We start from the raw sequence: 16,878 nt of genomic DNA on the forward strand, positions 1-16,878 counted from the left end.
GATGAAATTTTTGGACCTATCTTTGGTGATTCGGTTAATATACTGGGATCATTAATTTCAATAACTCCATTATCAATGTAAATGTATTAGTTCGTAAAATAACAACAATTTCCAAGTCTAAAATTTATACAAAAAGTAAAATGCTTTTAAACAACGATTTTATATTTTTTTCGAATTCAGAATACATGCCCCAATTTCAGACTAACCTTACTCTAGATATTTAAAATTTTAAGCTTGCAATAAAAAAATAAAATATACACTTTTAGACAAATCAAAGACAACTGTCAAGTGTCCTCAATTTTTTCAATTTATAATTTATCACAGATAAACTTGCTAAATTTAAATGTTTCATAAAACCATCCTATTGACTTTTAGATATAAAGATATAAACGAAATTTTGAACAATTCAAAATATATGCAGTGTCATATTTCTGCAGTTTTCTTCTGAAAATCACTAATAATTAGAGGTACATATTTTGTTTTTATTAATTGGTAATTACAATTGTGTATTTGATATGTGTGTTTAATTGAATAGAGAATTACATTGATTGAAAATTAATAAATTTCCACAACATTTATTCACCATTTACCATTTTATGACATTTATTTGGGCATTAGTGCACATTTCTAGTTTTTTATTTCAATATTTAATTGATAATTTTTCGACTGTTCTAACAACCATTCAAATTTCGTCATTTTGTGTCATGTGGAACAATTTCACCCAATCATGTCAACATTAGACTGATAATTGCATTCAGTACAATTTTCAATCTCTATGACAACACGATCGAGTTTGACAACTTCATCCAAATAAATTTCAAAATGTCACGTTTCGGCAATGAGAATGTTCAAAGTATAAATGCGCTAATCAAAGAAAAAGTTCCCAGAAATACAACCTACAGTCACAAATATATTTGGGGAATATTCATGGAATTTTGCTGCGGACGAGAATATGAGTTGAATGAACATAGAAATCAAACTTTCACTAACTGTACTTTTAATAAATAAATGTTTCGTTATGTTGTTATTTTTTTTTTCGAAAAATTATCCGCCGAATATCCCTCGGACATTGATGAATGCCTCATAATTTCATGACAAATTTCTCAAGCTCGTTGCTTGGTAACAGCACTCAGCCTTCGGCTTCGTGCTGTTACCAAGGAACGAGCTTTCGATTGTCATGAAATTATCTCGTCTGTTATCAATGTCCTAGGGATATTACTACTGAAAATGAAAACGACCCGTAACTTCAATTATCTCATTGTTTCGCTATCATTATCGGTAGCTTCTTCGGAAGCAGGAAACTGCGGGTCACGGTAACTCAAAGTACCCAGATGCGAAAATCAACAGCCGGAAGAGAATTCACGTTTCACTTCTAGATACATTTGAGTAACGATGCGCGAATCAATCCCCCGGATGTTGATTAAGACTTTCTTGGAAGGTTTAAACGTAATGGTAATAAAACGAAGAGTTCGACTCTACCCCTAGAAGACGCCCTTAAAGTATATTATAAATATACATATGAATTGAAAAACGCGCGTCTTACTAAATACTTAACGCTAGAAGACAGCACATAACAGAGAGCATTAGAGTGAACAATGCTGGAGATTTCACTATAATACAGAATTATAAACGAATAGATCAGAAAGAAAATCAGATTGACAGATGCGATTGAAGTGTTGAAGCTTATAAACGGTTATGCCGGACACGTGGCAAAACAATCTGGTAACAGAAGGACTTGTAGAGTGACAGAGTGGAGACCATGTCAAACGACAGGAGATAGAGGCATGCTATAAACATAAAAACCAACTGCATCAGCGGCAATGGGCGTATCTAGCAGGGAAATCTGGTGAAGTCACTCTGCACTATCTGGTGTCAGAACTCGAAAGCAATTTACACCAGAAAGAAGTCGTCCTTGCTGTATTTTTGACATCGAAAATACATTTGATAATACTTCTATTCAGTCAATACATATTGGAAAAAACATTTATCAATATGAAGAAGCAAATCGTTGCTCTAACAAACGAAAACACCAGAATTACAGTCAGAAATGAAATAATACAAGTCGTGACTAAATTTTACAGCGAACTATACAAAGCACCTGGCACACTTGAAGAAGTAATCAGTAACCAAGAAGATGTACCAGAAGCCCTTCCGGAAGAAGTAGAATCGACAATTACAAAAATGAAAAGCGGTAAAGCAGCTGGAATAGATATCATAACAGTGGAACTGCTTAAATACGACGACAAAAAAACCTGGAAAATCTTAGAAAGTATATTTACGAACTGCTTAAGATCAAGACGCATACCAGACCACTGGAATACAGCAATAATTCTCGGTTAGAAGAAAGGTCGTAAAGAGAATATCAAAAACTACAGACCTATAAGTCAACTACCAACCATATATAAGATATTCACAAAGATCATCGACAACATAATAACAAATGCATTAGATGCTGCATAGCCAAGAAAACAAGCTGGATTCAGTACCCTGAATCATATCCATACACTAGAGAACTCATGAGTAGAGCTAAAGAATGTGAAATGCCGCTAGCATTAACCTTAATAGATTTCGAGAAAGCTTTTGATTCCGTATATACCAAGGCTGTAATAGAAGCTTTGTACAACTGACAATAGATGATCCACTAGCATTACACTGTGGTATCCAAGAGGCGTCAAGAGATCAAGAGAAAAGCGAATATTAGACAATCGTGAATACGTTGAGTATAATGATATATATTATAGTTTCGACAACTTTAACACTAAGTTATAAGATAAGAAAATGAAAAAAATAACAATTAATTTAATAAACGTTAAACAAGATCAGAAAACTGCAGAAATATGATTTATATAATTTTATAGATATATACAAACACATAATTTAAAATTCAAGATAACAAACAATGGTGTAAAAAATTGTAAATCAACAATTTAATTGAGTAATACAAAACTTTCTTTCCCACTTACACAGACAAACATAGCCGCGCATGCGTATGAATTCCGTACATACTCAGGCTCGCAAATAGCATTTTCAGTTCTACCACCTGTTATATAGCGCGCGCCAGCTAGGAAGTATCAGCACAGATCCTCATTTTCGAGCCACTCCAATTCGATCGGTGTTAATAGTTTCTCGGCCTGATTTAGAAATATAAGTCTTTCCTAGCTAGCCATTACTATATTATAATTATTATTACCTATATAAAAGACTATAGAAATCCAAATCTTTTACAGCAAATTCAAATTGGTTCATGTTGTTAGATATATTAGAACGAACGGATGGATTATTAAAATAAGGTCACTATTTTGCAAGCTTCTTTCAAATATTTACCCTTACATGTACATGAGCCAATTATACACATAAGTAAGCATAAACTACCACACGATATTCACATCCACGTGATCAGATTTGTCAAAACATCAGTGTGAGCATACATGCGGACAAGTACAAAATACTGATCTCTTTCACTCACGCACACATACAAATACACACACACAGATATATATATATATATATATATATATATATATATATACATATATATATATATATATATATACATATATATATATATATATATATATATATATATATATATATATATATATATATATATATATATATAAGTAATTGTGGATAAGTATCGCCTGGACAAGAAGGTAAGTGTTGTTAAATGGGAACCTTCATAATGATGATTTAACTGTTATTACATACATATGACGACGAATCTTGGATATAATAAAGGTATTATATTAGGACGTTCGTCCTCTGTTGGTAAATCTCTAAACTTCATTCAATATTAACAGTACTTACATTTAACTTTATTAAAAATATTTTTGTTAAGGTGCAGAACTGTTTGGAAAATATGACGTGAAGGGCTTAAAAGTTATCTATTTCGCAAGATAATATGTAAAGCAGCATCACCTATTAAAATAACTATTAGAGAAGTGAAAAATACCTGCAATTCTGCCACAAAACGTATCACAAATCAATGATGTAGAAAACGAACTGACTCCAGCGTGCTTTAAATTTACGGAACTATTTTAATTTAACTGAATAATTTTATTCGAATGCCTTCACAAAGTTAAAAAGGAGTTCTGTTACTCACCCTCGTCTTATAATTTACTTATCCGCAATTACTTTATTTTTAACAGAAGTAGCCGTAACGGCTACTGTATGGATGCCATTAAAACTTCCTTCAACAGAATACGTAGATCAATAACCCGCAGAAATAAAACTTGTAAATTATAATAAAATGCAGGGCGTCCCAATAAAAATATTTATAAAACTTTACAACGTTATTCTAATTTGCTACACCCTGTATATGCCTAGACAGTTTTGATTGGTAGCTTTTATTGATCGATTTATTCCAGTTGACGGAATCTTTAACAGCAATGGTCGTAGTATCTCCATTAGGCTCCTTACTAAAGAGTGTCACACTCTGTATATTAAAATAATTTTGACATTTAACAAATTTAAAAATGCAAAAGCCACGTTATATTGCTACAATTCTATACAATTGACAGTAATAATGACGTCGATGTTCTTTTAATGAACGAAAATATGTATTGTATTGTTAAAAATAAATCTAAATACTGCGCATGAATAATAAGATAAGAAAACAAATCGTGTTGCAGGTGATACCTACATTGGATTGAGATCTCCTTGACTCTTCACATTCTTTAAACGTATTCATTGTCAATTTTATCGGTGTTTTAACTTGCGTGATTTTTCAAAATGTGATTTGTACTTTAAATTGATTAACTTTCCCTTTAACGTTCAAAGTGTTGTTAATTTTGAATTTGCACACAGTGGAATATTGGCAAACCGTTGGATTGTGTAGAATTGTACAGGAAACATGTAATTTGTCGAACAACGCAAGCTGATAGTCACGCCGAATTCCTCTGTAAATTGCAAAGACGGGCTTCACTTGCCTCTTCATGCATGCAATGCTGCATCAAGGAACGCACGAAAAGAAGAATCCTGTAAATATTCCTTTAACATTCTGTTGTTTATCATCCTATAAATGATTCGACTTTTAAATCTATCTAAGGTTACAATAAGGATTATCTCCTTTGAATTTAACAGCGTATGAATTGATCACTATGGTCTTTTTAATTTATTGTCCTGTTCTACTTATTGTGTGTTTTATACAAACTAACAAAAGAAACTTGTACCCGAAAAAATCACTGGTTTGACGATGAATGCAAAGACGCAACACAGAAAAAAAAATGAAGCCTATGCAAAAAATGCTTACCCGCCGAACTAGAACAAGTATAGAGAATTACCAGACAAAGAGAAGAGAAGAAAAGAAAATACACAGAATGAAGAAACGAAACCACTTAAAAAAGGAACTTCAATATATAGAAAACCTCAACAGAGAGAAAGAATTCAGAACATTCTATAAGAAAGTTAACATCAACAGAAAAGAATTTAAGGCAAACACAAATCAATGTAGAAGTTTAAATGGCGATCTCTTAACAAGAACAGACGTACTAAACCGATGGACGGAATATTTTAACCAGATACTTAATATAGAGGAAGAAGAAAAAAACCCGGAAGACGAAAGCTGCGAGGTAAGCGGAGCAGACGAGAGGGAGGAGGATCCACCAACGATCTTGGAAGTTAAAGACGCTGTAAACAAACTAGCCCGAAACAAATCACCCGGAATAGATAATCTTCCAGCGGAATTATATAAAGAAGGTGGCTACGATATCATAATAGCGCTACAGCAGCTTATAAAAGAAATATGGATACAGAAGTCCCTTCCCAATGATTGGAATATTGGAATACTTTGCACCATACACAAAAAGGGATATATCTTTGAATGCTCTAACCATCGAGGAATTACGCTCCTAAATGCAGCGTATAAAATATTCTTCAATATACTATGCCATCGTATGGCACCATATGCAGAGCGAATAATAGGACAATACCAGGTTGGTTTCAGAGGTGGTAAATCAACAATTCATCAGATTTCAACCCTGAGACAAATTCTAGAGAAAACACTGGAATACGGTGTAGACACGCACCACATATTTATAGACTACAAGGCAGCCTACGACTCTGTAAATAGAAGAGAATTGTTTAAAAACAATTCAACTTTGCATTCAACTTGAAAAAGTTGAATGCAAAGTACGAATCCAGGGGGAACTCTCTGAACCTTTTAAAACAAATAACGGGCTACGTCAGGGAGACCCACTCTCCTGTATACTATTCAATCTAACTCTGGAAAAAGTAATACGTACGTCACAAATCACAACTACCGGTTCAATATATAACAAATCTATGCAAATCTTAGCATATGCTGATGATATCAATATTGTTGGGAGAACGGAAAACGCAGCACGAGAGGCATACGTAGCATTAAAGGAAGCGGCTACAAAAATGGGTTTAATAATAAACACCAATCAAACAAAATACATGAAAATAGGTACGCAACCACAAACACTACGGCCACTTGTTATAGAAAATGACGTCATCGAAGCAGTCAACGAATTTGTATACCTGGGAACGCTCGTCAATACTGAAAATGACACTACCGCAGAGATAAACCGCAGAATTTGCACGGCTAATAGATGCTATTTTGGGCTTAATCTCCTTTTTAAATCTACAGTTATATCAAGAAATACAAAAGTAAAACTCTACAAAACAATAATACGCCCAGTCCTAACATATGGTTCAGAAACCTGGACTTTAACAAAAAGCAATGAAAACATGTTAGGATGTTTCGAAAGAAAAATACTAAGGCGCATCTATGGAGCGGTAAATGAAAATGGTGCCTGGAGAAGACGATACAACTTCGAACTCTATAGGATATACCAGGAACCAGATATCGTAAAACACATAAAGATAGGACGTCTGAGGTGGGTAGGCCATGTAATACGGATGGAGCAAACCGACCCAGCTATTGGTCCTAGACCTATTGGTCAAAGAAGAAGAGGAAGACCCAGAACAAGATTCCTAGATAACATCGATGAAGACATGAGAAATATGGAAATACGTGCTTGGCGGAGGAAGGCGATGGATAGGGACGACTGGAGAAAAATTCTTGGGGAGGCTAGGACCCACACAGGGTTGTAAAGCCAAAATGATGATGATACAAACTAAGTTTTCAATACAATCACCGCTGCACGTCACAAATTCAATGAGATTTATAAATACAAACAGTATACCAAAATAATTCAATACGATTTTCGACTAAATTTAGAAATAAAACAAAAAATATACAGGTATTTTACAAATCAAATATTGGATACACTATTTCTTCTTGTATCTACGAAAATGTGTCAAGAATAAGCAACTATCTATATTAAATTGCCAGTCTCAAGTTGTAAACAATTATTTGAGGTTATGTTTTCTACGTTTGTCCTTTTAGTATCCAGTAAAGAACTCTGTTATAATTAGGACATGATTTGATTATAGTTTGTATTTATCCGTTTTGATTCAAACTGTTGAACCAGCGGATTGATTTAAATGCAATGCAACAAAAATTTGGCAAATGGTAAACAGCAGATGCAAACAATTAACTGAATCTATAATATAATAATAAACTGAATATTTTTTGAAGAATAACGTGACACGCAATAATGGTTATTATTACCAATAAAAATCGCTAGAGATTTGTATGGCGTTTTATTAATTTTTAGTATGTGTATTGTACAATACACAATGAATACACATTTATTCAATATAACCACATTGTGTGATTTTAATCAATTTCTTGATAACTAGGACATGTTTCCAAAAAAATAGGCGCAAAATTCTTAAAAAGAATGATGACATCTGAGCGTTATTCTAGGACTTTCCATAAAGTGCGAAAAATGTAAAAAGACCTTGTAATGATCACTTGTATGTATGTCATCCAGATAACTACATAATTAACAAAACCCAATACAATGTACAAACAGATAAATGAGAATGGGGGAATCTTTATATTATCTTCCTCTCTTTTAGACCTCTCATATCTGTTTCTTTGCCTTAACCTTCTGTTGCACTTCATTTTTACACCAAGTTATTTTTCCCTAGAGGTCTTTACCAGATGTTTTTCCTAACACTTTCTTTCCCACTAGTACCACAACTTCGCTGTTGGCTTCCCAGCAGTCATTTACCGTATCCTTTTCGTCAAACTCTTCCAGCACTCTACTCTTGAAGACTTTTGCCATCCTTCACTCCCTTTAAAAAGCTAAATCATTTCCACTGCTAAATGAGTTACGGCAATGTTGATGTAGCGATATTTTCTACTTGTCACAAGAAGAATGATGTACGGTTTGTCATAAAGTTATCAGGTATGCCTTTTAAATACAGAATATCATCGCACCTTAGATTTTTGAATAAATATGATGTTAAAGGTACCTTAATGAATACAACACGATAAAATATAAAAAAAAAGCTGGCAACAATGTCGCCGTTCTAATGTCAGATTTCTAAAAATTTAGTGAATACAATTTTGAAATGATACTATATGCAAGATTGGAATTTCACCAAATATTTTCATTGGTGTTTATTCATTTTGTCATCCTAACTCATCTGCTTATACATAAAAAGAATGAAACAATTTCAAAAACACACAATGTACAGATAGCTGGAATAAAAAATGACTAAGAATATCCAATTGAAACACCGACATCACCAATGTTATTAAATAAAATTTGTATTGACAGATTCGAAATATGACAAGGAAAATATGTGACATGCAACGGTTTTTGTTTTATTTTTACTGTACTTTTTTGCTGTTATTTGTTGTTGTTATTTTGTTGTTATTGAGTATGTAATTTACAAAGTAGAGACATACAAATGACAATAACTAACTAGTCAGTCAAGTCTATTTTTTTAAGAGAAATTCTATTACGATAAAGTCGTATTTGTATTAATACAATATAAAGTGGCTTTTTGCTAACTAAAGAAACACAATAAAACAGATTTTTTCCAACGGCTTACCTGGTAATGTTGGAAAATATATAAAATTTAATTCAAAACTAGTGAAAATTTCATATTACCCAAATAAAACCGAATTGTAATATTTGTTAATTTTAGTTTATACATATTTTCTTCATTATGAAGATACATTTGTATTTCACTATATTGAAAGAAGAAGATCATACCTCAAAAAGCCAAAATTGAAAAATAAAGTCTAATCGTACACAAATAACTAAATCCGCGATATGCGCAACCGTGAGGAATGTCAAGGATACTCGCTTACTACGCGTTGCCAAATCAATTAAGAGTTTTGTTTTCGTATTTCGTAAACATACTAAAATTTATGTATAACAATCACTGTAATGACTTTATAATATATTTATTATGTGCACACTATGTTAACACTTATGTTAGGAGTAATTAGTAAAATGTATTACACGAGGAAAGAGGTTGTGTGGCAATATTTGAAAACAACCCATATTGTATCATAATATGCTTTTTAAATGAATGTTGACGTTGTCAAGATCACCAACAAACGTACCATCTATTCGATCTCTTTGATTTTTTTAGCTATTTGTGTTTATATACAGACTTTCCAATTGAGTTTCCTTTAGGTCCTTCAGGTAAAATTCTTCAACATAACATGTTGAAGTATTTTAAAAGTTTTAAAAAATCTTTCAAATAGAATTTCTGCGAATTTGTGCGTTTTAAGATATGATGGCCTTCTTTCAAATTAGCCCTTGATATTTGTATTATATTCGTACCTTACATGTAAGCCACAATTCCAATATTTAAATTCTAAATGGTCTGTGAACTGCCACAAGTGATACATATAATTGTAACAGAGGAACATCGATAAGAAATAAAATAAACAAAATAAAAGTACAGATTGTAAAACCAAACATTGTTTAAAATTTTTTATTGATGTCTGATGTAAATAAATAAAAACGTATAAAACCGAGACAACAGTTACAACATTAACAATTTATAAAATACTTTATAATGGTAAAAAGGTTTAGAAAAAGTATAAAGTGTAAAATGATTAAATTTTTGATAAATATAACAATTTAAAATTAAATTTTTTATCTTTCACAATTGTCTTTACTTTTTTAATATTTTTGACGAATTTTTAACATATTTTTGAGTAACCTAAAATCGGTATTTACGGTGAAGTGTGCGAAATGACGTATTTTCCTTGAATTATCTCCGAGTCAGTACGCGATCGGAAGCTTGGCATTGTTTCAGTGACGTATCTGCGACGTATTAAGTGTTGATGTTATCTGCTATTTGGATAGGTCCAAGACTGTGATCATCCGTAACATTTGAATGTAAACAAATGACACCTTTAGTCCGAAAAAGTTTAAAAATCACTAAAATGAGATTTTTGCCCAATATGTTTCAAATAAATTATGCAAAATATTTTAGAACTCACTTTTGGCAAATAACTTATTTTTCTCTCTTTATATTAAAAAAGAGCAATATTCTTTAAATGTTTTTAACTGTACGTGTTGGGCAAGTCTGACAATGATTAATTACAAGCGTTTATCTTTGAAAAGGATATAATGTTGATGGGAATATCTCGTTGAAGCTAATTTTAACAGTATGATTTAATTTGGAAAATCCTCGAGCGAGAAAGTTGACATATATACAGAATAATTTTACAGAAATATAGAGAACCAAATATAATATGTTGTTCCTTCAGACAGTTCTTTTAAATACTACCAACAGGGTAGAAGGACCCACAAGAAAAAACTCGTTCGTGATATAACAAGTTAAAACCCGGACATTATGCTATATAAGAATCATTTTAAATTGTTTCAGGACCTACATTTTGGTTATTTTTATTTATTTTATCTAACAAGGATGGTTGTATATGTGAGACAGTCAATAGATAGGAGATGGAAGAAAGAAATTGGAAGTTTCATCTTAAAATTATAATGTGAAGAAACTATTTATGACATTGGCGTTTACTGCATGTAAATTCGTGTTTAATAATAATATAAAACAATACAGTGTTTTAATTTCCTCAGATTTTTTCTTCTCAACTGACATGCTTCGCTGAAATATCAGCTTCTTCAGAAGAATGATAATTTTAAACTAATGACTTGCATCTGAATTAAAAAAAAAGTTCAAAAGTGATGTAAGGTGTATAAAGTACTTTCGTACTAAAGTACCTGCTAGCGAAAGCAAAAGTCACACTTCAATATATATTTATTCATAAATTTTGTACCAGTACTTTCTACTACTAGTACTAAAATTTCAAAATTACGTTTAGATTAATGATTTTCTGTAATTCAATGATGGATATATGTGAAATAGGTTTTTCCTTTGACGAAACTATCCGTTTTTTGAAGCTTTTACCAGTCTGAAGTATGTATACTTTTAAACGTATTCCACAAGTTTTCTTATATACTCCTGATCTTCGACTATTCGAAAATCATAAAGGTAGAGAGGATATAAGCTGAAGTTCAATATAGAAGATCACTTGAGATACATCATGCCTAAAAGTATACATAGGTCAGACAAGTAGAAATTTCAAAAATCGGATAAGTCGATGAAGAGCAGCACAGGAAAACCAAACGTATTCGATGGTCAAACAGCATGGAAAACTTATCGTTTTCAATTCGAAGCTGCAGCTAGAGCAAATAATTGGACTGAGAAAGAAATGTCAGCTTCCTTGGTAGTGTCGCTTCGAGAACAGTTATACCTCTCTCTTTCAAGTTTTAAGAGTCAAGATAAGGCCTGCAGCATCTATAGCAGGTTTTCCGAAGTCAGTTGAAAGTTGATATCAAAAACATACGAAAGCCTGCAAGAATTTGAAGTCGACATTAAAAGTTTATTACATTTGGCGTACCTACCCTCAGACATCTAAAGATTTTCTGGAACAAATTGGTATATAGGCATTCATATATGAACTACAGAATGTTGAAATGCAACAAGGTCTCCAATTACATCACAAAACGCTAAAGGGATCACTAATCTCAGCACATGAGTATGAAGCGGCAAAAAATATTTCCAATTAAAAGAAATATTAGAAAATTAGAATTATAAGAAAATTAAAAGAAATAATATTTAGAGAAGATGAGGAAGTCACTACTGCATATAACCAATAACCTACTTTATTCAAAATGTTAAGCGTACTGCGAAATCTTCAACAAAAATCTCAAAATGAAAACTAATTGCAGAAGCCAATCCCAAGCAAGGAAAGAAAAATAAAAGAATGAGATCAGGAGGTCGCTTAGATCGGCATCCAGAAGCCCGACACATAGTCCTAGTAGAAATACCAGTAGATATAGATCTCTAAGAAACGAAAAAGATACTCTGGAATCTGAAGTTGCTCATTTTAAGGAGCAACTAATGATTAGTAAAAATGAAATAGAAAAGTTAAGAGAACAGTGTCAATTTTGCAAGAGGAATGTAAGGTAACTCGAAATAATAAACAAACTACACAGTCCACAAAACAGAAGTCGTGGTAAAATGGAACAATATCTTTCCGGAGAACCTTTTGAACGACTTGCAGTGGATATTCTCGGTCCACTTCCGATGACAGAGAGAGGAAATCAGTACTTAATGGTCATAATTTATTATTTTTCAAAATGGCCTGAAATTGCACACCTTCCTTATCAAGAACCGACTACAGTAGCAGAAGTATTCGTAACACACGTATCAAAACATGGAGTTCCTTTAGAGTTACATTTTGATTAAGGAACAAATTTTGAGTAAAAATTATGGCAAGAATTAATGAAAATCTTGGGAATTAAGAAAACTCGCACTACTCCTCTCCATCCGCAATCAGACGGAATGGTGGAAAGACATTATAGAAGCTTCCTCAAGATATTATTTTTGGAAGTTTGCTTCCTCGTGAAAAAGAACGTTCATCCCTGACGTTAATTAACAATTTAAAAAAGAAAAATTGAAAATTATTTATCTAATCTCCCGCATACCAGTTTTCGACTGGAAGTAAACTCAAGGTAGTTCATATCGAGTGATTAGCTGCATATCATGGAACTGATTCACCCTCTGGGCTTCAGTCGAACCCTGGTAGACTAGTTAGTCAAGGCGAATAACTATAAAGAAAGGAGCAGTGTCACGACAGTACCGTAAGGTTTATTCCCCATAGAGAAAGTCCCTTGACAAAAAAGAAGAAGAATTCAAAGTCTAGGATGTTCTAAATCTCATCAAAATATTCCGAAATGTCTTTTTGGAATGTCAGAAAATGTATATAAACAAGAAGTTGAGAGTTCAAACAGTAGCAGTAATTGAGTTTTTTGTACTATTTTATACTATTTGTAATAACGTACAAATAGTATAAAATTACTATCAGTTTGAGGAAGCTGATGTTTCAACGAAGCATGTCAAGTTGACTAATACATTCTGGGGAAATTAAAATTAGTGTTCTGTTTATGTTATGCGATTCATGGCGTGAAGATAACCAACCAAAAGCCAAAATTCGCCTAACGGTTATATTTTTGGTCCCAAAAAATTATCTACTATATTTAATGATAATTAACCTTAATTTTAATTAAAAATAAACGTATTTTCAGTTAAAATTGTGGTTATTCTCATTCAAAACAGAAATGTCACAATAAAATTTGTAGTTTCAGAACCTCAGTTCCAAGTAATGTTTAAGAACACTTTAGGGAGGATTTTCATCTGATTCCACGATTAGGAATAGGATATTAACAACTAACAGATCCCAGCAATTAACAGAGATAAATGCAATTTTCAAACTACAGTACGCTACAACTCACAAGCAAATTAGTTATAACCTGTGCATCGCAATTTTTTAATGGGCTCTTCACTATTAGGTTAACAAAAAGAGACAGCCTCGTCTGGTTAGAATTGCAGCACCTTTAGAACATAAAATCTCTAAAACTAGAGCAGTAGTTTTGGAGTCCAAAGTGAATTTTCTCTTTTCACCTCAATTACTATAGTCACCTGAGACCTATATCGGTCAAATAATCAATTTTATAACTATTTTGAACATATATGTTAATTCTACATACAACAAAACACATTAGAACAATACTTGTATCTACTGTGTTTTTTCTTTAAAAAATCAGTATTATAGATAAATAAATTACCCATAAAACTTATTTTGGCACGTTTTTTGAACGTATTTTGAACAATTTGATAATTGTGAAGAAATATAATTAAGCTAAAGCGTAAAAATATTCTTCAAAATAACTGTTCTACCTTTATTCTCTAATAGTTGTAGACCTCATCATTAAATGACGTTAAATGAAGAATATTAGGTTTCTTTCTTTTAATTTGTTATGTTTTCAAAAGTTCACGTATCGATAAAACAAAACAAAAAATAAAATATCAAAAAGCAGTACGTATACGTTAAGTAATATCTATATTATGTTTTTCCTACTAATTCCGTTTCACATGATCAATGATAAAACTATGGCTCCATAGACAAACCAATTCATTATAATGTCATTCACTGAGTTATTTATTTGAAATATACAAGATTAATAACATTAGACGAAAAATATATTTATAGACATTGTACACAATTATAGGCTTCTCCAGCCAACCACAATATCAATGTATTCTGCTTTAGTTATTGATAATTCAAAGGATATTCGACGTTATAAATGTGTCCACTGTTGCCAAATATATACAAATTCATAATGAAACTCATGAAATATGATGAATGAAATATGAAACATATTTTTCATAAATACTCATGAAAATTACAACGTCTTCAATTATATACGTTTATTTAAAATAAAATTAGGGCTTCCTCTTCAGTGCAACCAACCTCCGCTAGGAGAAGGAACTGTAATACACATTTTCAATACTTTTTGCATAAGGTAGTCATTTGGCAATCTATTTTGTAAAACAAAATGATTTAAAAAAAAAGCATTTAAATATTTTTCTGCGATTTAGTGTTATATATCTCTCTAATTAAAATGTTACTCTGTGTTATTTTCTTTGTTTCCCCATAACTAAGAATACATTTATCTAAAAACAGTACATTTTTAATCTTTAAAAATAGCCTTAGCGACTTTATATAGAACCAATAACCAATTCGACAATTAGATAACGCTCTATAGCCTGAACAACATAAATTTAAACATTGATTGATGACGTGAAACAGACTTAGTAAGAAAAATGATATATCAATTACTTTTTAGTGACAGTTCACACTATAGTACATCAAAACACCAAAGAAATGTTTAAATAACTTGACAATTGATCCTCAGTTTAACATTCATCAGTTTTTTTTCACCTGCCTACTCAATGTTATCAGTAAAAGTGGCTTCAATCAACCCCGCATTCAACAGCTGACTCTCGTTCTCAACAATATCGAATTCAGTGGTTATGTCATGGGGCAACGCTTCCACTGTATTGTCCCCGTTCACTTCGATGTCCTGAAGATAGCTCAAACCCTCCACCATGTCGTTTCTGATCGGCTGCCCATTCAAAAGACAATCTCCGTTTAGGTTGTACGTAAATGTTTCGTCATTGTTTAAAGGTGTCGAAGGATACGATCTAGAGTTGTTGTAATTTACTTTTGGAGGTTTATTGAATGGTAGAGGAGTGCTGGGAACAGACCGAGAAGGTAAAACTTGCGGTATGCTGATTTCTTCATTGATGCTTTGCGAACGGACTAATCTCGGACTTGCGTACGTTTGTTGAGAAAACTCGCTGCCATCTAAGCCGTTGTTAAATAACTTAAAACCAAATTCTCTTAAATTCATGTTGTTGGAAACAATATTCATACCGACAATGTCCATTGGCTCGTTAGGAGGATTTCCAGAATTTAAAATATTTTTTACTTCTTCGGGGTCTTGTTCCGGTATTGAAGCGATTTCGGACAAATTATTTGTTGATATAAACACACTATTAACTGGATTAATCATGTTGTGTAATGGTACAGACCTAGATCTGTACCCTTCTAAATTAGATTCTACATTTGATGTTAAAAACTGAGTAACTTCCGGTGAAGTTTTAGGAGGAATAGGAATTTTTCTAACTGCTGTGTAACTGGGATTATAAGACACTTTACTAGTTGAATTTAATAGTTTTTGCAGGACAGACTTATTATTCATTATAGGACTTGGAGGCGCTGACATGGCGGTCGAATGCAAGCCAGGCTGATTTTCGGGAGGAATCTCTATAGTGAGATCGATTTCTCTTTTGACTTTTAAATATTTTCGAATTTCATTCTTTAGTATACATGCATTTTGATGAGCCGGTTTGCTTCTTAAAATAGGCGTACTTCTAGGACTGACGAAAGGACTTACTGATGTACTAGAACATTTAGAATGTATGCCACTTGGAGACTGTGGACCCGGTGATATAGGAGTAAAACTGAAATTTTTCCTTCTTGTATTTGGACTCGGAGGTACGGAGTTCTCCGAGGCGGACATTTCAAAACTGACCCTTCTCTTAACGTTAGCATTTGTAATAGAAAGTTCTTGAAAATTCATAGGATTAACATGTGTAAAATTAGTTTGTACTGGCATTTGATTCTGACAAGTATTTGGAAAGGAAACACTTTTTGGTTCCACTACCCTGTTTTCTAATATTGACGGTTTGGTGTCTACGATATTTTGAACAAGCAGCTGCCTAAGCGTTGACAATTTTGATGTATCTTCCGATTCTGTTGTTTCTGGAAAGTTATTGTTGCAGAAGTATTTTGACAGTTCTTCTTCATGCTGACTATTATTTGTACCTAAGACACAAAAGGAAAGAATTTAGTAATGTATTTTCCAAATAATATTAATATTATATGGCTATTAATCAGGGTTGGCAGGTTTAAACCAACATGCTTGAATCCTCGGTTTAAACCAACTAGTTTTTTAAGAAAAAAAACCTAGTTTTGTTATTGATTTTTTTCTCTGTTGATACATTTGCGATCATAAAATCCGGGTCACCTTTAAAATCACCGATATTTCATTTTTAACGAGCTTTATCGTAAATAATAATAACACAAATACAAACTAATGC

At 32.4% G+C, this 16,878-nt stretch overlaps 1 protein-coding gene across 1 annotated transcript in view; it reads right to left on the reverse strand.

Annotated features, from left to right (window-relative positions):
* Positions 1–65: 65 nt before the first annotated feature.
* LOC140443286 (uncharacterized) overlaps positions 66–16,878 on the reverse strand; it is a 46,313-nt gene continuing 29,500 nt past the window's right edge. Inside the window, exon 8 of the mRNA XM_072534444.1 lies at positions 66–16,603. Within this exon, the coding sequence (XP_072390545.1) occupies positions 15,159–16,603 (1,445 nt within the window). The 3' untranslated portion in view covers positions 66–15,158. The remainder of the gene's footprint in view (positions 16,604–16,878) is intronic.

The sequence above is a fragment of the Diabrotica undecimpunctata genome, chromosome 6, assembly GCF_040954645.1.
Source record: "Diabrotica undecimpunctata isolate CICGRU chromosome 6, icDiaUnde3, whole genome shotgun sequence".
Lineage (NCBI taxonomy): Eukaryota > Metazoa > Arthropoda > Insecta > Coleoptera > Chrysomelidae > Diabrotica > Diabrotica undecimpunctata.